Source organism: Elaeis guineensis, chromosome 14 (assembly GCF_000442705.2).
Source record: "Elaeis guineensis isolate ETL-2024a chromosome 14, EG11, whole genome shotgun sequence".
NCBI lineage: Eukaryota > Viridiplantae > Streptophyta > Magnoliopsida > Arecales > Arecaceae > Elaeis > Elaeis guineensis.
The window spans coordinates 49,197,655-49,224,567 of record NC_026006.2 but is presented as its reverse complement, the minus strand read 5'-3'; the positions used below and the strand labels follow the sequence as shown (position 1 = coordinate 49,224,567).

General features: G+C 35.3%; 1 protein-coding gene across 3 annotated transcripts in view; it reads left to right on the top strand.

Moving 5' to 3' along the window:
- Positions 1-26,843, top strand: part of LOC105057808 (amidase 1) — a 49,303-nt gene extending 22,460 nt beyond the window's left edge. For 2 of the 3 annotated variants that reach the window (XM_029268311.2, XM_073248351.1), the window contains exons 4-9: positions 5,394-5,519; positions 7,465-7,647; positions 7,755-7,902; positions 23,052-23,220; positions 26,247-26,381; positions 26,505-26,843. In XM_029268311.2, coding sequence (XP_029124144.2) covers positions 5,394-5,519; positions 7,465-7,647; positions 7,755-7,902; positions 23,052-23,220; positions 26,247-26,381; positions 26,505-26,657 — 914 coding nt within the window. In that variant the 3' untranslated portion in view covers positions 26,658-26,843. Of the gene's footprint in view, positions 1-5,393; positions 5,520-7,464; positions 7,648-7,754; positions 7,903-23,051; positions 23,221-24,010; positions 24,289-26,246; positions 26,382-26,504 lie in introns of those variants that run through there. The other variant, XM_073248352.1, reaches the window with a different exon arrangement.
- The last annotated feature ends 70 nt before the right edge of the window (positions 26,844-26,913 follow it).

Below are 26,913 nucleotides of genomic sequence, written 5' to 3'. Positions count from 1 at the left end.
TCAATCGGGTCTTCAATTGGGTCTTCATAAACTTGGAGCTTCTCTTGTAAATCTTTCTTTTCAATAATTAGTCTTATAATCTCGCATGCTTGCTTATTGATTGCATTTTTCAAGGATTTATTTTCAATATTCAACACCATATTTTTCTTCTCTAAGAAAATATTTGCTTTTTCAAGATTTTTCACCAAAATATGCAAATAATTAGCATTATTCTTAAGCCAATAAGTACCTATAATATACGTAAAAGCATATTTTGCGACATTTTGTTTGGCATTCTTCTTTGTCGGCTTTGTGTGCCCCATGAAGCATTTTTCGCATACTTGAACCATAGAGTAGAATTCTAGCATATGATCTTGTCCTATTGTGAAAGTTGAATATTGTGGTAATGGCATGCGGTGTTTTTGACGGAGTTCTTGTAGGAAATTTTTGCTATCTCCTCCATACCATAGACACTGATAAATGAAGAACTTTGTGGGCATTCTATTACTGTATATAGGCACGAAAAGATGTTTACCGATAACCACCTTTTGTCCAAGGGACATAAAAAATAACTATCTTATAACTTCTTTTATCCAAGACACAATGATAACCATCTTTTATCCAATAACTGTCCTAAAACTTCTTTTTTCCAAGAGACACTGGTAACCACCTTTTCTAAATCCTTAACAAACATACCTCTTCCTGAATAGCCATGCCTCCTCGTGAATAGCTGTGCCTCTTGGTCAAACTACTCTTCTCTTTTGAAATTAAGTAGTTAAACATCTTCATTTCTTTCTCTTTTTTCAAACTGAGTAGTCAAACCTTTAGTGAAAAATTTCACATAGAACATATTCCAAGCTTTTTTCTAAATTTCATAAAAACATCAAATTGTAGAGGTTTGGCAAAAATATCTGTGATCTGTATCTCTGTATTGCAATAAATTAATTCAACCTGACTTTTCTTGATTTATTCTCTAAGAAAATGATACCTAGTATCTATGTGTTTGCTTCTCCATGATGCACTAGATTTTTAGATAATTCGATTGCTAACTTGTTATCAATGAATATTGGGTAGGAGAATTTTGGGTATGATCTAATTCTTCTAATATATATGTTAACCAAATTACTTCACAAACCCCTGATGTTACTACCACATATTCAGCTTCACACATTGATAAGGCTACAATTTGTTGTTTCTTTGAACTCCATGTAAATATTGTAGATCCTAAAAAGAACACATAACCTATAGTGCTTTTTCTTTCGTCTTGATCTCCAGCCCAATCGCTGTCCATATATCTAACCAATTTCAAATCTTTTGAGCATGTATAATATAAGCTATGATCAAGGGTACCCTTTATATATCTTAAAATTCTTTTTGCAACTTACCAATGTGATTCTTTTGGATCTTCCATATATCGGCTAATTAATCGAACTCCATAAACTATATCTGGTTTGCTCATTGTCAAATAGCGAAGGCTACCAACAAGACTCTTAAAGATAGTTGAATCTTTTTTTTTTCTTTATCATTTTTGCGAAGTTTCATTCCACAAGCAACAGGAGTGCTAATTTCTTTATAGTTTTTTATTTTAAATTTCTTTAATATATTTTCAGTATACCTTTTCTGAGTGATAAAAATTTTATTCTCGTCTTGCTTAACTTCAATACCAAGAAAGAAAGTCATAAGACCAGCATCTGTCATTTCAAATTCTCTTGTCATAATAATTTTGAAATCATCTATCATATCTTTACTACTTCTAGTGATTAGTAAGTCATTCACATAAATACAAACAATTAAAGTTTCTCTCTTTCTACTAATGTAGTTGCATACTCATAAGAACATTTTTTGAAATCAATATTTTGAAGATAATTATCAAGACGAGTATTCCATACTTGAGAAGTCTGCTTTACACCGTATAAAGTTTTATATAATTTATAAACTTTATCATCCATGCCTTTTATCTTATATTCTTCGGGTTGCTCAACATAAACCTCTTCTTTTAGGTAGCCATTTAGAAATACCGGCTTTACATCCATTTGATGTACTTTCCAATGATGTTGTGCTGCAAGAGATAGAATTAGTCGAATAATATCAAGTCAGACAACAAGTGCAAATACTTCTTCATAATTAATTCTTTTTTTTTGTTTGTATTTTTTTGCGATGAGCCGCGTCTTATATCTTTCGATGTTTTCATCAGCGGTATGTTTGATTTTATACCCATTTTACATCAATAGCTTTATGTCCTTTAGGTAATGAAGTCAATTCTCATATCTTATTCTTTTCTATTGTTCTTATTTTTTCATTCATAGCTGCTTGCCATTCATCCTTTTTCATGGCTTCTTTAACAGTCAATGGTTCTTGATTAAGATATAGACAAATAGACTATCACCATCTATTATTTCTGTCTCATCATATACCTCTTTGAGTCTTCTCATTTTTGTAAGTTTTTTACTTGGGGTACCTAAATATGTAGAACTAGAAAAAGTTGATGGTATTTGAGATGGAGTCGTTGGAAGTGGAGGATCATAAGTATTTGACTCTTCTTCAATTTCTTAATCCATCATTTTCTGTCTTTGAGTTTTTTCTTCTATACTCCAATTCCAAGTTGCATCTTCGTCAAATATGACATCTCTACTTATTGTCACTTTATTGGTGATTGGGATGAAGAGTTTATACGCTTTTGAATTCTCGCTACACCCAATAAAAATATATTTCTCTCCCTGATCATCCAACTTCTTTCTCTTCTCCTTTGGAATTTGTGCATATGCAATGCATCCGAATACCTTGAGATGTTTAATACTTGGCTTATGTCCGCTCCATGCATCTTGAGGTGTTACATTCTTCACACTTTGTTGGACTTCTATTAAATAGATATACTGAACATGCAACTGCTTCTGCCCAGAATGACTTTGGTAACCTTTCTTTTTGATCATGCTTCTTTCATATCCAGAATGGTTCTATTCTTTCACTCAACCACATCATTTTGTTGTGGACTGTATGCCATTTTAAATTATTGTTGAATACCTTCAATGCTACAATAAGTTTTCAATTCATTTGAAGTATATTCTCCTCCTCTATCAGATCTCAATATCTTTATTCTATTTTCACTTTCCCTTTCTACCATAGCTTTATATTTTTTAAATGTAGAGAATGCAGTAGATTTTTCTTTAATAAAGTAAAACCACACTTTTCTAGTATAGTCATCAATAAAACTAATAAAATACTTGTTATCTCTAGGAGACTCAAAAAAAGAACCACAAAGATCTGTGCGCACTAAATTCAAAGGTGCTGATGCATGCTTTGCCTTGCTACTAGGAAAAGGAATTCTAGTTTGTTTTCCAACTATACAGCCTTCACATACTTCTTTTGGGTGTTTAATAATAGGAAGTCCATTCACCATTCCTTTAGAAGATAATAACTTTAAACTTTCATAATTTAAATGTCCATACCTTAAGTGCCATAATCTTGATTCTTCTTTCAAATTTGCTTGATAGCACCTTTCAATCTCGATTTTTATATTAATGGAAAACATCTGGTTCTTTGACATGTGTACTTTTGCAATTATCCTTTTGTTCTTATCATTCAAAGATAGGGTAGAGTCCTCCATTTGAACAGTGTAATCTTTCTCCAAAAATTATCCAATACTTAGTTTATTGCTCTTTAACTCGGGTCCATAGTACACATTTGAGATGTATTCTTGTTCACCACTCTTCGATTTAAACATGATTTTTCCTCTTTCTTTTATAGGTACTTTTGATGAATCACCAAATTTTACATTGCCATGTACATCCTCCTCCATTTCAACAAATAGTTTCTTTTCACCACACATGATTTGAAGCCTCGAAATCGAGAAACCATATGTTTTGTGGATCTTCAACTTCTTCTTGGCATGCGAGTAGAAGCGTAGTTTCTCCTTGTTCTTCTTCTTCTATGGTACCATCGATATAGTTGTTCATTCCTTCTGTATGTTTATACCAACAATCTTTGCTATAGTGTCTTTACTTTTTACAATTATAGCATTGTATATTAGATTTTGCACCATCATACGAACCTGGGTATTTGTAATTGCGTCTGCTTCTTTTGGTGGCAATCCCACATCGTGAATCATAATTATCTTTGTTACTATTTGGTTGGTCATGACTATACCTCTTTTAGTTTTTGTTTCTATTATTACTTTCTCCATGACTTTTGCTTTTTCAATAGTCAAGTCTCAATTTTGACTTGAAGGCTTGTTCTGTTGACTCGACTTCAGACTTCTTTTACAATCTTTGCTCCTATACTTAGAGAGATCCTGTTAATTGATCAATTGAAAGGGTACTGATATCTTTTGACTCTTCTATGGCAACAATAATGTGCTCAAATTTCGATGACAGGGCGTGAAGGATCTTTTCTACAGCTCGTACATCATCGAGTTGTTCTCCATTTCGCTTCATTTTGTTTACAATAACCAAAATACAAGAAACATAGTCGGTAACATTTTTGGACTCTTTTATGCGGATAGCTTCGAATTCTACTCGAAGCTTTTGTAGACAAATCCGCTTCACTCTTTCATCTCCTATGAAGACGATGGCAAGGACATCCCATGCTATCTTGCTCAAAGTTGCTTCGGTAATCTTCTCAAACGTAGACTTCTCTACTACTTGGTAAAGATAAAAAAGAGCCTTTTTGTCCTTCTTTCTTGTATCTTTCAACTCATTTCATTGATTTGTAGAGAGATCAGCTTCTTCTTGTGCTGTGGGTTCTTGATACCCATTGTTAACTACTTCCTAATGACCTTGAGAGCTAAGTAGTGCTTTCATTTGAATGCACTAGTTCTCATAATTATCTTTTGAAAGTTTTGGAATTTGAGGTTGGAAAATATTGGTAGCCATTTTTTTTGTTGACAGAATCTCCCTTTCACTCCCTTTCATTTTTGGCTCTGATACCAAATATTGGTGGGCTTCCTCACTTAATGAACTAATAAATGTAATAGTTCAAAATAAGATTTATTTGTGGAATGAACTCAAGTACAAAATACTTCTAACAAAAACCACATGCCCCCAATTTATAAAAAATGGAGGGATGCAACTTTTCACAAGAATTACTTATTAAGAGACACATCCCTACAAAGAGATATCTTATTTCACAAAAGACACATCCCTACTCTAAAAGATACAACTTTGAGAGAGAGATACATCCCTAATCCAAAAGACAACCTTTCAAAAGAGACATAACCTTTCAACAAAATAGAAAAAATAACAATAAACGAGCTTATAATCTAACAATACATATGCAAATGATATAGATTGTTAGTTAAGGTCAATGAGAAGTTCCATGCATGCATACACATGCACAGCACATGTTAGTTGAACCATCTTCAGGGATACATTGACACATTTTAATGTCTTTCTTGTTTGGTTTATGAATGATTTCAATAGGTACCGACACAGGTGGAAGTGTTAGAGTTCCTGCAGCATGCTGTGGTATTTTTGGTTTCCGTCCTTCGCATGGCATTGTATCTACAACCAATGTCATTCCTATGGCTCAGAGCTTTGATACTGTTGGTAAGGAGGAATCTTGTTATCAATTAATTGATAAATTTTTTAAACTTCCCTAGTTACTTACAGTGTTTAGACAAGATTGTACTTCGAACTGCAGCATCCATTTGCATCAAAAAATTTTGGCAGCATGATGGTTAACCAAAGTTTTTTAAGCAACAATTTTGCTGCAGCTTTTTAGGGACATCAAGGATTTATTTCATATTCTTTTCACTTGGTGCCAATTTATAGGGTGGTAACAAGTATAAATTGTTTAACTGGGATTGCTCCTATAATTTAGTGGACTTGGACTCAAGCAACTTGTCTACTATGTTAGTCCTTAAATTGGCTCATTATCAGGTTTGTTGTGAGTCTAGTAAACTGAACGGTTATTTCTCTACACATGTATAGGTGAAATGGGTTCTTGCATTTTATGGGTGGTACAATGGACAGTATCTAGGAGCAATTAAAGGGTTATTTCTCTACCCATTAGAGGGATACTTGCTTTAACATGTGGTTATGTTTCACACTGTATGGTTGAGATGGAGAATCCACATCATTGAAACAATAACACCGTCATTCTTTAAGTATAATGTATATGTGGTCCTCAAAGATATGAACATTGTCATCAACCAATGCTTCATGCGATTCACTTTGAATCCATTTATAGCACTATCTATAACATATAATGATGGGCACATTGTGTCAATAGGGTGGATGTCAAGCAGAAATGGGATATTTGCCAAAGGATTCATCAGTGCCATTTATTTATATTAGGCCAATGACATGATAAGACATGTCAATCTTCATCCAAGTTTTTAGACTTTCTTGACATATCTCAGAGATACATTCTAGAAATAATTACTTATGTGAAGTTTTCTTTCAATTTTTAAGTTTAAAATTCAGTATCCAATCTAGTCATGTCGTCCTAATAGACATTTGTATTTGGCAAATAATGAAAGGCATGAAAAATGGAATTCGCTGGTTAGATGCTGCTCCTTCACTTTGACAATTTATTGAAATTAGGTGTTAAGATTTCATTTTATATTTGATATTGATATTTTTCTAGATAGTGAAATATCAGTTATAATGTTATAAAAAATATACTGATTCATCTAAAGAAAAAAATAAAAAAAAAGTTCTTAAAGTGGTTCCAGAGCCTTTTTGTCTGTCTTAACTTTTGTTGAATTGTTGATTGTAAATAAGATTTTATGTCCCAGTGAGATAGGAGGCGTCCCGACTGTCCCATTCTATTCTTGATAGAAAATGGGACAGAAATGGGGTCGAGTCTCCAGAATCTATCCATGTAGGGAAAGAAGAAGAAAATGGAAAGAAAGAAAAGGAAGATGAAAAAAAGGAAAAGTGAAAGGAAATAAGAACAAAAATGTAAGAAAGGAAAGAAAGAAGGAAGAAAGAAAAGAGAAAGAAGAAGAAAAAAGAAAAAAAAAAGAAAAGAAAAGATAAGGGAAAAAAAAAGAAAAGAAAGGAAGCTATAAGAAAAAGAAAGAAAAAAAAAGGAAAGAAAGGAAGATAGAAGAAAAAGAAAGAAAAAAAGAGGAAGGGAAGCAAAAAAAGAAAGAAAGAAAGAAAAGAAAAAGAAGAGAGAGATAGATGAAAGATATCTACAGGGATGCATGATCAAGATGGCTGTTGAGATGGGATGGGTAAGCAGGCATCCCGTTTCATGAAGATACCAAGACGTCTCTGTCCTACGGAATTTAAAACCTTGATTGTAACACTGATAAATTTCATTATCTAGTCAATTTTTTCTTCTTTTTACAAGATTAGTAGTAATGATGATACCTAAATTCAAATGAAACTCTGCCATATGTAATTACGTGACAAAGCTATATGCTGTTGTCATCTTTCATAAATAGTTGAGAAATTTCAGGTCTGGATGGAGTTCATGCTCTTAATCTAAGCTGATCATTTTTGTCTCCTATGAAGTAATTGACCCAAGTGTTTTATCCAGGATGGTTTGCTAGAGACCCCATCACCCTAACTCGAGTAGGCCACGTGTTGTTCCAATTACCAATTGAAGCTACCAAGCAACCAACTCGCATTGTTATTCCCGAAGACTGCTTCCAATGCTTAAGTTCTCCAACTGACCAAATTTCTCATATTCTCAATAAATCTATGGAGAAATTATTTGGGAGTAAGTAATTACTTTTTTATTATATCTATAGATACATTGAGTACTTTGTTCTGACATATTCTCAAAGCTTGGCTTGTTTCTGATATATGGTTTTGATTTTTCTACAGGCGATATTATAAACCATGAAAACCTTGGTGACTATATTCGCCATAAAGTTCCAAGCTTAGGAAAGTTCATGAGTAACACATCTGAAAATCAAACATCTGGAATACCATCCTTGGCAGCTATTTCACATTCCATGCTGCGGCTTCAGAGGTCTGGCTTGTTCAGTTGATTCACTGTATTGACTGCTGTTGATTTCATTAGTTACTTCCTTCTTTTGCTGTAAAATTTGAATTTGAGGAGGAAATAAGAGACTGCAAAATAATGTCTTGGCAATCCCCAAATATATAAATTGATTTAATAAGTAGGGAGAGGTTATGTGCCATGATGGAGGCACACCACCATTGTCCCTTCCCAGGTGTTGAGGCTGGGCCCGGAACTATCAGCAACTAGGGAGAGATAATTGTATAGAAAATTAGTTATCTATCACAATGTACTCATAAATAAGGTTGATATTGAAAAAGATTTTATGACAGAGTATTTTACATATATCTTTTGCACAAAGGAGAGAAAAATACAGGGACAGCTTTAAACTCACTATATAGTTTGGTATTTGCTAACTATCTGGGAACAAATATTCCAATACACCAGTCATGGCTGTATGGGATACATATCAAATATTGATATATGTTGGATATGGCCCCGATGTGTCCAATATGGCAAATATCCTGAATTATTTTATAATTATAATTGTGAAAGCCCGGCCCACTAGCCCTGTTAAAAAAAAAAAAAAAAAAAGAGAGAGACAAACAGAGCAGGAAGACTCCCGATCGGAGTCTTCCTCTTCTCCGATCAAAAATCGGAGTCCTAGGGCCATTAAAAAACCCTAGGACGAATCCTATAAGAAACCCCCCTATCTCCTCTATGGGTAGACCCTTCAGTCGCCACCGATTGCCGGAGATTTTTCTCCGATTTTCCCGTTTGAAGCCGCGACTCCTCGACCCGTGTTCGCCATGATTTCTCGCCGGTGGGAGTCACCGGAGGTTGTGGTAAGGTCTCTCTCCTCTCCCTCTCTTCTCTCCCTTCTTTTCCGTGCCTGTGAGCACGATGGCCAGCGACGGGTGTCGCCGGATTTAGTTGGAGAAGGAAACCCCCTGTTCGCCGCCTCTTTCCTCTGATTTTCCGACGCCGACGGTCACGCCGACCGCCGGCCCTGGTCTCTCCGAACCCGAGAGAGTCGGCCGTTGCCGCCGGCCACCACCGGCCATGAGATGGCCGTGATCGGCCGATCAAGGCACGGGGACCTCTAGGTCCCCTGTTTCGGCCCAATGAAAAGCCCGGGAAGAAGAAGAAAAGAAAAAGAAAAGAAAAAGGAAAAAGAAAAAGAAAAGAAAAAGGAAAAAGAAAAGAAAAAGAAAAAAAAAAGAAAAGAAAAATATAATAATAAGAAAAGAGAAAATTTTTCTCTCTCCCCTCTTTTTTTCTCTTTCTCTCTCTTTCTCTCTCTCTATTGTCTCTCTCTAAAAAAAAAGAAAAAGAAAAAGAAAAAAAAATATATATATAAATAAATAAATAAAAATATATATATATATGTGAGAGAAAGTTTTTCTTATCTCTCTCTTAAGTCTTTCTCTCTCTAGAATTAGACTTTCTCTCTCTACCTTCTCTCTACATTTTCTCTCTCTAAATTTTCTTCCTATTTTCTCTCTCTAGACCTTTTTCTCTCATTATGGATTTCGTCTCTCTAGGGTCATTCTCTCTCTCTGATTACATCACAGACCCTAGGATAAACTTGAGATGAAAATATGATGATCTGGAACTGCTCCGAAATTCATGCAGTAGATCGGATCCCGATCCGATTCTTTTTCGAAATTGATAATATCGATAAATCCATATTAAGTCATCCTGATATGACCTCTGATGATCTCAATCATGATTGCCACTTTTAAAGGATACGAAGATTCTCTCTCCACTTTCTCTCTCTACTTTCTCTCTCATGACCAACTTTCTCTCTCTAAAAAAAAAGGTCTATGAATCCTGTATCGAGTCATGCCTTCATCTTTTAGAAGCTTATATTGACTCTAACAAGATCTGAAGTTGCTTTGATATCCGTGCTGTATGTCAACCTCATCTGATCGTATCAAAGATCTTTCAAATTTATTATTAAAGAACCCTATTGATTAATCTTGACTTTAATTCGATCTGTGCCTCATGATTTCTTGATCAAGTCACTTGAATCTGACCCTCAGATCAGAGATCCTGAATTGCCCTGGTATCTGGATGGTCCGACACATCCGGACAACGGTCCTCTTTCCTTATGATTTAATCTTATTATATTTATGGAGTAGAAATTGATGATGATTTGATGTTTTAAATAGGATTAGCTGATTCTTCTAACAAAGTCTGAAGATCTTAGATGAAAGAGGTAAGTAGATCTTATGCTCCTTATTTATTTTTTTAAATGATCATATTTTTATGCAAAGAATTGTTATTTATAAAATCATAATTTTTCATAAAATAAGGATCAGCATTTATGATATGAAAAAGTATGTTTTATTATGAGCATTGATTTCATGAATATGTCTTATGAAAATAGCATGATTATGAAGCATGAATTTCATTATTTTTCCATCTATGTATATGTATGCTTTAAGAAAAAGATATAAAAATTTCAAAGGCTCTCAGATGGCTATGAATGAATCCCTTTGGGAAGGTCGACATCCGGAGCTAGCATCCACACGAAACATGGCCCTGCCAGCGGGTATAAAGTTGGCACATGAATTAAGAACTCTGTCGATTAAGAAACATGGCCCCGTCACGGGTATAATAGTGACCTTAGCACGAATATCTGTGAGCAATGTTTTAAAACATGACATGAATACATGATGAAAATGATTTACGATTCATGATTGTGAAATATACATGATTTATGCATGCATGATGGGTTTAAAACTTGTTTTGTTACATGCTCTATGAAATGCTTTATTTTGTATTATCTGTTATTTTCTAAATATTGCATTATCATGAAAAACCTATGCTTGATCCGATAAGGAAGTGCAAGTTCTACTTACTGGGCTAGTGTAGCTCATATTCTTTTTTATTTTTTTATTTTTTTGTTTGAACAGAGAAATAAAGTTAGGATCGGCAAAAAGGAATTCAAGCTTGAAGATCGGCATAGCAAGCTGAAAAATTTGACAACAGAAGTTTAATTTATTTTATAATCATGAATTTGTAGATTCGGGTTAGTACTTGCTTTTGGATTTAGATGCTCTGAACCCATATTGGTTCGATTATTTGATGAATAATAGAATTGAATCTTTTTATTTGACGGATTTTAGATGATTATGATGAATTGGCTTCGTGTTATCGTGGGCTCCATCCCTCGGTAGCATGGCCGTGTTATGTCCTGGATTTGGGGCGTGACATCTTATGGTATCAGAGCTTAGGTTATAATCATTGGGGATTATGATATAAATGATTAGGATATGATAGAATAATATCAGAGCTTAGGTTTAAGATCATTGAGATTATAAAGTGATATCAAAACTTTATGTATGATCAATAGGATGTGACCGAGTGGAGTATAATGGATAATATCAGAGCTTAAGATTATGATCATTAAGAACGTGATAGAATGATATAAAGTTTAGATTATGATCACTAGAGAATATGACTTAAGTGGTATTTGAGCTTAAGGTTATCTAGTCCATCATGCCCTAACTTGAAGGAGAGGGTATGCTGAAAGAGAAGGATGGAAGGGAATTGGTAGATGCAATTGGACAATTTATATAGCAACACCTCCAGCATCCACAGGGAAGTGTTGTTTCCTTCTTTTTCTGTTCTTTCTTAAAAAACCTTGTTTCTTTGGAACATTGCACAAAAATCTACCAAAATGGCCTTATTGCACAGTTTCCCACTTTTGACTCTTCATTTCGGATTTGGCCCAAAGCACTGTATATACCTTTCGGCCTATCACAAGCCACAGAGCTACCACTCGCTGTTTCTTCTCTACAGGTGAAATAAATTGTCAGCTTTACCCTTCATGTGCCTGAGCTGGTGCCTTTTCACCCCCAGCATTGGCACATTTCTTCATACATCACGCGCCACCCTATGGCCCCCATCTATTTTTGAATGGCAAACCATATCCTCCATCGAGTAATCCATCTTCGTTAATCATCTAATCATGCTTAATCTTACCCATGTGGCAATACCTGCTCGCATTTTAACACCATGGTTTTCCCTACGATCCATCGAGCTTTGCTTTGCTAAGAGTTTGATAAGTGAAAAGAAAAAAAACACAATATTATTTTATTTGATAAATAGATTTTTTCTAATCATTGTTTAGTGGTTCAAAATATTATTTTAATTATGATTAGAGTAAAAATATTTTTAGTTGAAATTTTAAATTTAGAGTGTTTACTAAACAATAGCAATGTGAATAGGTAAAGGTTATGGACTGATTTTAGGCTGGTAGATAAGTTGTCAATTTATATCGAGAAATAAAAAGGTTCAATAAAAATTCTATCACCTTTGTTGGAACTGATAAAAATTCGTCCGCTTCTATTTACAGCTTCTTTGATATTTATTCTTATACGGTGCATGAACAATATGATTGATTTGTTATGAGAAACCAATTATGTTGATATGCAAGGATGTACCCAAGGCTATATATTATTGTATTATAGTTGTAACATATCATGTTTTTTCAATAGTTGTTGCATCAGCGTTTGTGTATCAAGTTGTATCTATGTCCCATAAATCCTTGTCGACCACATAAGCAATGTAGCAAACATGAGCAGGAAAAATTGGCAGTTAGTCTCAATGACAAACTTCTCATGCTTTTCCCCCAACCATCTTGCAGAACTGCTATTCATTTGACATTCTAAATCATGATAGACCTGGTTAAATCAATTCAATACTTGATAATTGTTTCTATTTGAATGAGTTATTATCTTTAAGGGGTGTTTGGTCGGGGGGAGTGGGGGTCTAAAATTGAAATCAGAATGGGTGACTCCCATTCCAACCGTTTGGTTGGGAGGAGTCCCATTCCGATTTCGATTCCGGAGTAGAATGGGAATGGCTCAATCTATATAGAACTCAGGGGGCGTTTGGTTCGTAACCAGAATTAGAATGAGAATGGGAATCGAAATGGCTTGGAATCGAAATCGAAATGGCCAAATCTCCCAAAGTGTTTGGTTCGTGACTGGAATTGAAATCGGAATCGGAATCAGAATTAGAATGAAAAATTGAATCCATAGAGGAGAGTAGGGATTGAGTTCTATATAAATTGATCCATTCCCATTCTACTCCGGAATCGAAATCGGAATGGGACTCCTCCCAACCAAACGGTTGGAATGGGAGTCACCCATTCCGATTCCAATTCCAGACCCCCACTCTCTCTAATCAAATATCCCCTCAATTCCTACTCTCCTCTATGGATTCTATTTTTCATTCCAATTCCGATTCCGGTCACAAACCAAATGCTTTGGGAGATTTGGCCATTCCAATTCCAAGCCATTCCAATTTTCATTCCTATTCTGATTTTGGTTACGAACCAAACACCTCCTTAGTTAAGTGTGATGCATATTTTTCATATTTGTACTTTCTCAGGAGAACATTCTGAAGTCAATATCTGAGGCCTGAATTATTGATGATTAATGTTGTGCTAACTGCTAAATCATGCATTATAGCACATCTCTATACACATCTTGCATGTATGCTTGAATGAATGGATGCATGTACAAATTTGTTGGTGCATGTTGATATGTGTAGACAAACACCCATGCATCTGCCAATACTTGTAACATAATCACCGATATTGAAACTTATGTTTGTTCCAGTTGGTGAGACCATACATTACATAGACTAGCTATAATGCATGTCTGAATGCCTGTAGCTACTACTAAAGATTTTAGATATAAGATAAATTTTAAAAAGATTTTAACATAGATTAGATGCTAACACACGCTTACACCTTTATCATAAATTTTTTTAAAACTTACTCGGTATGTTATGTTCTTAATCTAAATAAGTTTAAGTTTTTGCTATAATTGGTCACTATGAACTTAGATTTTGGACTTAAAATTCTTATTATGCATAAAATCATGGAACTCCTCCCTTATGGAGAGTACCAACTCCTCCTTTATGGAGAGTACCCCCCTTGGACTATTCAAAGTCCATAATTGTTTGGAAAGGGTTTAAAATTGGGAAATCAAGCTGCTTTTATATAGCATTAGTATAAATCACCGGTGGTTTTTCCATATTGTTTTTAAAGGTTACTTAGTGAAAGACAGATGCCATTTTGACCATTCCCTTCTCTGGTTTCCTATATACATTTTAACTGCACAACTTTATTGACCTTTCTTAGCAGGTCACATAGTATTTGTGATAACTCGGCCCGATGGGCCAAAAGCCCACTAAGCCCACCTAGGGAAAAAAAAAAAGAGAGGGGGAAGAAGACTCCTGATCGGAGTCTTCTCCTTCCCCGATCCCGATCGGAATCAGAGTCCTAGGGCTATTAAAAGACCCTAGGACAAGCCCTATAAGAACCCCCCTCCTCTCTTCTAAGAGAGGACACAACAGTCACCAACGATCGTCGGAGTTCTTCTCCGATTTTTCTGATTGAAGCCGCGGCCCCTCGACTCGTGCTCGCCGCGATTTCACGCCGATGGGGGTCATCGGAGGCTGTGGTAAGTCCTTCCTCCTCTTCCTCCCTTCTCTCCCTTCCTTCCCGTGCCGGTGGGCATGACTGTCGGCGACAGGAGTCATCGGATTTCGTCGGAGAAGGAAGCTCTGTTCGGCTTCTCCCTTTTTCCTGGTTTTTAAGGCGCCGACGATCACTGCCGACCGCCGGCTCTGGCCTCTCTGAACTTGAGAGGGTCGCCGCTTGCGCCGGCCACCATCGGGCAAAGTACGGTCGTGAACAGTCGGTCAAAGACAAGGGGACCTCTAGGTCTCCTGTTTCGGCCAAAGAAGGCCACGGGAAAAAGAAAAGGAAAAAGAAAAGAAAAGAAAAGAAAAAAGAAAAAGAAAAAGAAAAAGAAAAAGAAAAAGAAAAGAAAAGAAAAATATATAAAATAATAATAATAATAATAATAATAAATACACATGAGAGAAAGTTTCTCTCATCCCTCTCTAAAATCTTTCTCTCTCTAAAATTGGACTCTCTCTCTACTTTCTCTCTCTAAAAATTTTCTCTCTCTAAGAAGCCCTATGGATCCCCTATTAGGCCATCTTCTCCACTCCTAGGGACCTATGACCTTAAATCGATTTAGAGCCGAAGGAAGAGATTTATTGGACTGATCATCAAATCGGTCATCTCTTTATATTATGTAATTTTATTAAATATATGAAATAAAATTATTGATGATTTAATATTTTAAATAGGACTGTCCGATTCTTTTAAGGAAGATTAAAAAATCTAGGATGATCGAGGTAAGTAGATCTTATGCTCCTTATTTATTTTTAAATGATCATGTTTTTATGCAAAAAATTGCTATTGATGAAATCATAATTTTTTATAAAATAAGGATCGGCATATGTGATATGAAAAAGTATGTTTTATTATGAGCATTGATTTCATAAATATGTCTTATAAAAATACCATGATTATGAAGCATAAATTTTATTATTTTTTTCATCTATATATATGTATGCTTTAAGAAAAAGATATAATGATTTCAAAGGCTCTCATATGGCTATGAATGAATCCCTTCGGAAAGGTCGACATCCGGAGCTAGCATCCACACGAAACATGGCCCTGCCAGCGGGTATAAAGTTGACACATGAATTAAGAACTCTGTCGATTAAGAAATATGGCCCTATCATGGGTATAATAGTGACCTTAGCATGAACATCTGTGAGCAATATTTTTGAAACATGACACAAATACATGACAGAAATGATTTATGATTCATGATTGTAAAATATACATGATTTATGCATGCATGATGAGCTTATAACTTGTTTTATTATATGCTCTATGAAATATTTATTTTTACAATAATTATTATTTGCTAAATGATGCATTATCATAAAAAACTTATGCTTGATCCGGTAAGGAAGCGGAAATCTACTTACTGAGCTAGTGTAGCTCATATTCTTTTTATTTTCTTTTTTATGTACAGAGAAATAAGGCTAAGACTAGTGGAAAGAGAATCCAGGCTTGGAGATCAGCAAAGCAAGCTTGAAAATTTTGCACTAGAAATTCAGTTTATGTTTATGGATTGTAGTCATTATGAATTTTAAGGCTTAGATTATTTCATCTTTAGATTTAGATGCTCTGAACCAGTTTTGGTATAATTCAATATTTGAATTAAACTTTATTATTATATTTATTTATGATACACCTGTTATTATATTTAAGAAGATGAATTTTGACTTCGTGTTATCGTGGGTCCGTCCCTCGGTAGCATGGCCATGTTATGTCCCGAATTTGGGGCGTGACATTTTATGGTATCAGAGCGATAGGTTTAATCAATGGTAGAACTTAAAACCTAACAGTAGGTAGTTAGGTTACGCATAGTTAGACTCTGACTTAAATTATTAACTATACTGCAACTCTGTTATAAAATAATATAATAATATTGATATTTGACTAGGAAGCAATGAGCGATAGGAAGGGCGAGACCTTGGCAAATATGGCTGCTAGGACAAGAGGAGCAAGATTGACGTCGCGGGGAGCTGCCAATCAACCAGTTGAGCGGGCTCCTGACGCACCGGCCACTCAGGCGGACATTGCTGGTGTATGTCAAGTGGTGGCTCAGCTTATCCAGCAGCAGGCACAAACTGCTCCTCGACCGACATTATCTATGGAGTCATACTACAAGAGATTCAGAAGGCTTAACCCACCTCTATTTGAGGGTGGATCTAATCCTATGGCTGCAGAGACATCGATTCGAGAGATGGAAAAGATGTTTGATGCCCTGCAATACCCTGAGAATGTGAAGGTCCGATTAGCCGTTCCTATGTTAAAAGAGAATGCTGAGTTTTGGTAGACTGCAATAAAAGCTGTCTATGGGAATAATGATGATCAGCTCACTTGGAAAAAATTCAAAGAGATATTTTATGATCAGTACTTCTCAGGGACAATGAGATTGGTAAAAGAAAATGAGTTTCTAGCCTTAAAGCAAAAGGATAATATGACGGTGTTAGAATATGCTAACAAATTTAATGAGCTAGGCCGCTTCTGCCTCCAGCTTATGGAGTTCGAAAGGAGTAAAGCTAACAGATTCGAACAAGGTCTAAGATATGAAATTCGATCCCGTCTGTCTTCTCATATTTTCAATAACTACAAGGACGTACTGGAGCGAGCTTTAAAAATGGAGTCTGAATTGAAAAGAGCAAATCTAGAAAGAGGAGATAGGAAGAGATCGAGATCAGCAGAAAATCTAAAGGATCAACAGAAAAATTTTAAAAATAATAATTCTGATAAGAAGAAAGAATCTACATCCTGCTCCTATTGTGGAAAAAATCACAATGGACCTTATCTCAAGAGGATAGGAGCATACTTCTTATGTGGTGAGAAAAGACATATGGCTCGTGATTGCCCAAATAAGAAAAGAGATGACTCTAGACCTAACAAACCAGTTGATCAAAAATAGAAAGGAAATGCACGAGTGTTTACTTTAAACCAGCAGGAGGCCAATGCAAATGATCAAGTGGTGACAGGTATTATCCCAGTCAATTCTATTCATGCTCGTGTGCTATTCGATTCTGGCTCTTCTCACTCTTTTATATCTCTCAAGTTTGCTACTTTTTTGAATTGTGTGCCTGGAAAACTAAATGAACCATTATATGTTAGCACACCTTTTAAAAATATTGTTGTTGCTAACATTATTTTTAAGAATTGCATAATCCAAATAGAAGAAAAAGAATTAGCAGCAGATTTGATTCAGCTAAATATGTATGATTTTGACGTTATTCTTGGGATGAATTGGTTATCTTCGTACCATGCACATATTGATTGTTTTAGAAAAAAAGTGGTATTTCAAATTTTGGATGAACTGCAATTCTTCTTTCAAGGCGAAGTTCATAATATGGAACCCAAACAATCTTTGGATATTATCTCAATCATGAACGCAAGAAAAGCTTTGAGGAAAGGATGCAAAGCATTTTTGGCCCATGTAGTAGACGCCGAGAAGGAAAAAATAAAGTTGGATGATATCCCAATTGTCAAAAAATTTTTTGATATTTTTTTAGATGAACTACCCGGACTGCCCCCAGAGCGTGAGGTTGAATTTAAAATTGATATCACCCCAGGAACTGGACCTATATCAAAATCTCCTTATCGGATGGCTCCCGTAGAATTACGAGAATTAAAGGATCAACTGCAAGAACTTTTGAATAAAAAGTTTGTCCGACCAAGTACATCACTCTGGGGAGCTCCTGTGTTATTTGTGAAAAAGAAAGATGGGAGCATGCGTTTATGCATTGACTATCGGAAGTTGAACAAGGTAACCATAAAGAATAAATATCCTCTTCCTCGAATAGATGACTTATTTGATCAACTTCAGGGTGCACAAGTTTTCTCCAAAATTGACTTACGATCAGGCTATCATCAACTAAGAATTAGAGATGAAGATGTACCTAAGACTGCATTTAGAACCAGGTATGGCCATTATGAATTTTTAGTAATGCCTTTTGGACTAACCAATGCACCGGCTGCTTTTATGGATATGATGAACAGGATTTTCAAGCCGTATCTGGATCAATTCGTTGTTATTTTTATTGATGATATCTTAGTTTATTCTAAAAATATAAAAGAACATGAGAGACATTTGAGGATCGTGTTTCAGACCTTGAGAGAAGAGAAGCTCTTCACCAAGCTTAACAAGTGTGAGTTCTGGTTGGATAGTGTTGTCTTCCTCGGCCATGTAATATCTAAGGAATCTCAATCGATCCAAAGAAGATAAAAGCCGTGGTGAATTGGCCTTGTCCGACTAATGTGACGGAAGTTAGAAGCTTCTTAGGCTTGGCTGGTTATTATAGAAGATTCGTCGAGGGATTTTCTTAAATTGCAATTCCTCTAACCCGCTTAACTCAAAAACGAATAAAATTTGAATGGAGCAGTGAATGTGAGCAGAGTTTTCAAGATCTGAAGCAACGATTGATATCTGCCCCAGTTCTTACTTTACCATCTAATAAGGGAGAATTTGTCATTTATAGTGATGCTTCCAAGAAGGGATTAGGTTGTGTGTTGATGCAGAATGATAAGGTCATAGCTTATGCTTCTCGACAATTAAAAGCCTATGAGCAGAATTATCCGACACATGATTTGGAGTTAGCAGCTATTATTTTTGCTTTAAAGATTTGACGACACTATTTATATGGAGAATCATGTGAAATCTTTACTGATCATAAAAGCTTGAAATACTTATTTACTCAAAAAGAGCTGAACATGAGGCAAAGAAGGTGGCTTGAACTATTAAAAGATTATGATCTAAATATTAAATATCACTCCGGAAAAGCCAATGTGGTGGTAGATGCACTTAGTAGAAAGTCTTCAGCAAATGTGATGACTCTGCTATCCTTTCAGTAACAAATTCTGAGGGATCTTGAAGATTTACAAATTAAAGTGACTTGTATTGATGTTAAGAATGTGTTAGCAAATTTAATGGTACAACCAGCATTGATCGAACAGATAAAAGCGGCCCAACAAAGTGATATTCATTTATGTCAGTTTAAGAAGGACATGGAGAAAGGGCTACGAACTGAGTTTAGACTACATACAGATGGAACTCTTTATTTTAGGAACAGATTATGTATACCAGGAGATCCTGAACTAAAAAAGAAAATTTTGGAAGAAGCCCATAAATCTCGTTTCTCCTTTCATCCCGATAGTACAAAGATGTATAGAGATTTAAAATAACTCTTCTGGTGGAATGGAATGAAACAGGAGATAGCTCGGTTTGTATCTCAATGCTTGGTATGCCAGCAAGTGAAAGCCGAACATCAAAGACCTGCTGGTTTGCTAAGACCATTAGAGATACCAGAATGGAAATGGGAGCATATCATGATGGATTTTGTTACTGGACTTCCAAGGACAACAAGAAAAAATGATGCAGTGTGGGTGATTGTTGATCGGCTTACTAAATCAGCTCACTTTCTATCTTTTCGAGTTGGCACTCCACTTGATAAGTTAGCCCAGATGTATATTGATGGAATTGTACGTCTGCATGGTGTTCCAATAAGTATTGTGTCTGATCGAGATCCATGATTCGTATCTAGATTTTGAAAAAGTTTTCAAGATGCTTTGGGGACAGAATTGAGGCTTAGTACTATATTCCATCCCCAGACCGATGGCCAATCTGAAAGGACAATTCAAACTCTTGAGGATATGTTAAGAGCTTGTACTTTTGATTTCGAAGGATATTGGGATAATCATGTGACATTGATTGAATTTGCATATAACAACAGTTTTTATTCTAGTATCCGGATGGCACCCTATGAAGCCCTATATGGAAGAAAGTATAGATCCCCTCTGTATTGGGATGAAGTAGGTGAAAAGAAATTAATAGGTCCCGAGTTAGTTCAAGATGCTAGAGACAAAATTTATCTAATCAAGAGAAGACTTAAGGCAGCACAGGATAGACAGAAGAGTTGGGCAGATAGAAAAAGAAGAGAATTAGAATTTCAGGTCGGTGATCATGTTTTTCTAAAAGTATCACCTACTAAGGGTGTCATGAGGTTTGGGAGACATGGCAAGCTGAGTCCACAATATATTGGACCTTTTGAAATTTTAAATCGAGTAGGAGATGTTGCTTACGAACTAGCCTTATCATCAGATTTATCCAAAGTGCACAATGTCTTTCATGTTTCACTACTGAGAAAGTTTATACCTGATCCAAATAGTGTGATAAAGTAAGAGCCATTGCAAGTTCATGAAGATCTAACCTATGAAGAACTTCCCCTCTAAATTATTGATCGAAAAGAGCAAGTTTTAAGATGACGTATCATTCTGTATGTAAAGATTCATTGGAGTAATCATGAAGAGAGAGAGGCCACATGGGAGCTTGAAGATGATATGAAGACAAGATATCTACACTTATTTGAAAATGAAGGTATGTTAAATTTCGAGGACGAAATTTTTTTAAGGGGGATAGAATGTGATAACTCGGCCCGATGGGCCAAAAGCCCACTAAGCCCACCTAAAAAAAAAAAAACAAAGAGAGGGGGAAGAAGACTCCTGATCGGAGTCTTCTCCTTCTCCGATCTCGATCGGAATCAGAGTCCTAGGGCCATTAAAAGACTCTAGGACGAGCCTTATAAGAACCCCCCTCCTCTCCTCTAAGAGAGGACACAACAATCACCGACGATCGTCGGAGTTCTTCTCCAATTTTCTCGATTGAAGCTGTGGCCCCTCGACTCGTGCTCACCGCAATTTCACGCCGGTGAGGATCATCGGAGGCTGTGGTAAGTCCTTCCTCCTCTTCCTCCCTTCTCTCCCTTTCTTTTCGTGCCGGTGGGCATGACTGTCGGCGACAGGAGTCGTCGGATTTCATCGGAGAAGGAAGCTCTGTTCGGCTTCTTCCTTTTTCCTGGTTTTTAAGGCACCGACGGTCACCACCGACCGTCGGCTCTGGCCTCTCCGAACTCGGGAGGGTCGCCCCTTGCGCCGGCCATCGCCGGGCAAAGTACGGCCGTGAATGGCCGGTCAAAGACAAGGGGACCTCTAGGTCCCCTGTTTCGGCCAAAGAAGGCCACGGGAAAAAGAAAAGGAAAAAAGAAAAGAAAAAGAAAAAGAAAAAGAAAAAGAAAAGAAAAGAAATATATATATAATAATAATAATAATAATAATACACATGAGAGAAAGTTTCTCTCATCCCTCTCTAAAGTCTTTCTCTCTCTAGAATTAGATTCTCTCTCTATTTTTTCTCTCTACTTTCTCTCTCTAAGAAGCCCTATGGATCCCCTATTAGGCCATCTTCTCCACTCCTAGGGACCTATGACCTTAAATCGATTTAGAGCCGAAGGGAGAGATTTATTGGACTGATCATCAAATCGGTCATCTCCTTATATTATGTAATTTTATTAAATATATGAAATAAAATTATTGATGATTTAATATTTTAAATAGGACTGTCTGATTTTTTTAAGGAAGATTAAAAGATCCAGGACGATCGAGGTAAGTAGATATTATGCTCCTTATTTATTTTTAAATGATCATATTTTTATGCAAAGAATTGCTATTGATGAAATCATAATTTTTCATAAAATAAGGATCGGCATATGTGATATGGAAAAGCATGTTTTATTATGAGCATTGATTTTATGAATATGTCTTATGAAAATAGCATGATTATGAAGCATGAATTTTATTATTTTTTTCCATCTATGTATATGTATGCTTTAATAAAAAGATATAATGATTTCAAAGGCTCTCAGATGGCTATGAATGAATCCCTTCGGGAAGGTCGACATCTAGAGCTAGCATCCACACGAAACATGGCCCTGCCAGCGGGTATAAAGTTGGTACATGAATTAAGAACTCTGTCGATTAAGAAACATGGCCCTGTCACGGGTATAATAATGACCTTAGCATGAACATCTGTGAGCAATATTTTTGAAACATGACACAAATACATGACAGAAATGATTTATGATTCATGATTGTAAAATATACATGATTTATGCATGCATGATGAGCTTATAACTTGTTTTATTATATGCTCTATGAAATATTTATTTTTACAATAATTATTATTTACTAAATGATGCATTATTATAGAAAACTTATGCTTGATCCGGTAAAGAAGCGAAAGTCTACTTACTGAGCTAGTGTAGCTCATATTCTTTTTGTTTTCTTTTTCATGTACAGAGAAATAAAGCTAGGACTGGTGGAAAGGGAATCCAGGCTTCGAGATCAGCAAAGCAAGCTTAGAAATTTTGCATTAGGAATTCAGTTTATGTTTATGGATTGTAGTCATTATGAATTTTAAGGCTTGGATTATTTCATCTTTGGATTTAGTTGCTCTAAACCAGTTTTGGTATAATTAAATATTTGAATTGAACTTTATTATTATATTTATTTATGATACATCTGTTATTATATTTAAGAAGATGAATTTTGACTTCGTGTTATCATGGGTCTGTTCCTCGGTAGCATGACCATGTTATGTTCCGAATTTGGAGCGTGACAGTATTTATTGATATCATACTTTGTGAATTTATAAATCCTTTGTGTCCCCAAAATTATGACAACTACCACACAATGGTCAAGTCCATCCTCATTAAAGTTTCTGCAGAAATTTTTTTTTTTTAGTTTTTCTAGATTTTATCTATATTTATTATGCTTTGCTTGTACTATACTACTATTATTAAGTTTTAATGCAAAAATGCTAAAGTTTCAGTTTGATGGGTAGGTCTGAGTTCAAAGCTAATCATGAAGAATGGGTCAATACTATCAAACCCAATTTAGGTCCTGGGATATCAGACAGAGTTTCAGGAGCCCTTTCAGAAACATCTGAAAACATAGAATGGTGTCGTGCCATAAGAACTGAACTTCATGCTGCCATGTGTGCTCTTTTGGAGGTATTGCTTTTCTCTCTATTTTATTCCTAGCATTACTTTAGCTTTATTATTTTATTGTTCCATGTATGAATTTTTTATCTTTTCTTTTTCTTGAATTTTTCTGCTTCTCTATGGATCGTGGAAGCTACTATCTTATATGCATAGATAGATGCACAAATTGATATAGCCACCCCGACCTCCCTAGTGCTTTTATGGTGAGTAGAATCCAGGTCTAAATCCTACATATTTTTCAAATATTATCCTGTTTAATGCCTAGAAAAGTGCCATCCAGACTTGAATTTCTTGTCAGAAAATGTAGCCATGATCCAAAACTTGGGTTCCCTAAATTCAGAACAAAAAGCTAGACCAAAATGAAATTTACAAATCTATTAACAGATGAAATAGCTTGGAGACAAATTTCATGTACAATAAGTCAAGATGTTATCAATTTGTTTAAAATATTTTCTGAGATATTAACTCTCCTATAAATATTGTTATCAATTTGTTGAAAATATTTTCTGAGACACTAACTTTGGTGCCATATATTACCATATCTTGAGAAACTTCTTGGATCATTGATTACCATGCCAAATGTCAAGTACTGGTTCTCCTGCTTTTGTGGAATCACCATACCTCTTAAAGATGATTGTTTGGTACAAAGGCAACAAAACCCATTTGTTTGAGAGAGAGAAAGAAGGTAGCAGTTAAAAATTTCAAATTTTGTTCAAAACATAACAAAAAATTGCTAGCAAAGAAAGCAGATTAATCTCAATTCAGTTTCATGATGACAAGACGGCATGTATCTATGCAGGTGGTCAGAAGCAGGTGGTTGATCTTCAAATTATTTTCCCTCGTAGACACATTTAACTGAAAATAACTTAGACTTTGTGCCCAGATCAAATTTTTACATGCAGGACCCATTAGAGCTCTTTGTTAATTTTTTTTTAAACATGACTTCATTAGAGAATATTTCAAATCACATTTTCTTAGTGTTCCGTATATTCAGTTGTCCGCATTGGACCAGCTGTTAATGGTAATGTGATGCAGAGCAAGAAGCTTTGGCCTACAATATTGTCGATTTTTATGCAATGTTGTCTTTGTGATTATGGAAAAAGAAGAAAGAGAAGAGTCTCCCTTTTTTTCCTGAAAGGGAAGAACAAAGAGAAGAGTCAAGACTACTTTGTTGATCATTTACAAAATACAACATCTAAAAGAGGATTTCTTTAAAAAATGAACATCTGAAGGAGGAAATTATATCCAGCAGATGTGCTACATTATCTGGGCATTGAAAGAGAGAAGTGGCAAAAAATCATTTAGCATGACCAAGCTATCTCTTTGCAATGTACAACTTGAAGTCCAGACGTGAAATGTTATCAGCAACACCCTGTGGCTTATATTATATTTATCAATATTTTTTCTTCATCAGAAGAAACCGTACTAACCATCACTCTACCCTTATGCATGAGGGAATAAGGTCAAGATGCTATTATATAATGTTACCTTGACTCCTATGATAAGCTTGATGAATAAGTGTAGAATGTGAATGAATTTGATACAACATTGGACTCTTAAAACTATCAAATTCCATACTACATATTATATAATATTGGTGAGAGCGCCCATTCTTTCAATAATGAGTTGTACCAATCATAATGGAATTAAAAGTGGTCTTTTGTTGTTTGGAGTTGTTACCAACCACCAGACACCAAAAGATGAGCTCTTAAGGAAGGAAACGACAATGCATATTAGGCCATAACACAGCTTAGACCATGCACATGAAGGCATAAATGAATCAGAAATGACTATGATAATGAGTCAACAATGACTCTAGATAACAAAAGGGAACAAGTCAAGATAAGAAAGACTCAAAATAACAAGCTGGTGAATTAGAGAAAAATTGGCCTTAATGAGGATTTGAATTCATGTCCTCCAGCTCTGGTACCATTTTAATTAATCCCTAAATCCCAAAAGCTTAAACTATTCAGGAAGGGGTCGTGGAGTGGGTCAATGATGAAGGTATTGAACAAAGTTTGTAATATATAAATTAATTTTGAAGTTCCAATTAGAACATATCTTTTGGTAGCAATACTATCTACAAGCATACAACACTAACCCTTTCATTTTTCATAGAATTTAGGAGATAACATGCTTCCTTCCTTGCTAATTAGTAATTCCTTTTTGTTACAATTACCAATTAATTGTAACATTATAACACGTGCATACTCATATATCATGGCTTATTCTTTTGACAACTTTTCCAAATGCATGGAAGCATCACCAATTTACTTTTGTTACACTTTTTGACATATACAAGTTGCAGTTATTGAAATGCCTGACATAAACAGTGATGTTATGAATCAGTAAACCACTAATAGTTAGCACTTAAAAATAAGCAAGCACTTTGTCAGTTTGATGTAGCTAGCAAAATACATATTTGTATACATCTAGATCTGTAATTAAGTTATGCAATGTGGGCTATATAGATTAAAACATTTTTTTTTCTTCAAAGGTAAGAGGATAGTGAACGAACCTTGACAAGTTTCCTTCAATTATTGATACATTATTTTCCACTTAAAGCATGGGAGGTATATTTCATCTACAGAAAATAAGATTAGATTTTCTTACATATGCAAACTATGCATTTAGGATCCCTTTACTGTTAGTTTTCCCTTTTTACCAGACTTGTTTGACTGCAAAACAGGCAATTCAGTAAAAGTGATTAATTTTGTTCTGGGATCGGAGAAGTTCATGAACAAGCTATAAGTTGCTGCTTGCAATCTCTCCACTTCTAATTTCTTGTAACTAGTCATACTTGACTCTATATCTAATGATATTTAAGCTAACACGAGATTCAAATGAATTGAGATATCTTCTGAAAGATGCAATAGCTTTAGAGAAAGTTGATGAAGAGTTTAACATCCAGACTTCCTATTTTCTACCTTTGTCAATTTGAGAGCTCAAATTTTCATATCTAACCGGTTACGGTCTTTCTTTCTATTATATCAAAGGTTTGTCACCTTCATTTTTCTTTTCTTATATTTCTCTAGGATCATGGTGTCCTTGCAATTCCTACAATTCCTGGACCTCCACCTAAACTACGTCTGGAGCCTTCTGCATTGGAACCTTACCATGCTAGGGCATTTAGCTTGCTCTCTATTGCTGGAATGTCCAGGTTTTGCCAGGTATTCATTGTTGTTGTTGTTGTATTGGTATTTTGTAATGGATAATTGTCTATATTAATTTATGAACAATCACAAATTTGACGGCCTATATTTCTTATACTCTACATGCTGCATTGTTTACAGATTAATATACCACTTGGAATGCATGATAATCTTCCTGTGTCGGTTTCTCTCTTAGCAAGACATGGTGCAGATCATTTTCTTCTGAATCTTGCCCAGGCTCTTTATCCTACCCTTAAAGAACAAGCAAGCATTGCCTGGGAATTGGGTGACTGAAATAAACCTTAGAAGTAAGTTTTGTACATATTAATGTTTTATCTTTTTGCTAATAAATGGTCTCTTACCTAATCTCACTGTAAGTTGACAATAACACTTTCAAGTGGACAACAGAGATCAAGGGTTTAAATATGTATGTGAAATGTTAACACTCCTGTGGAATGGTAAACAAAGAAAATACTCAAATCATCCAGTCCAGAAGCTCAGATGAGAAATTTCTTTGCTGATTAAGCTTGTTCTCTTGGAATGATGGAGT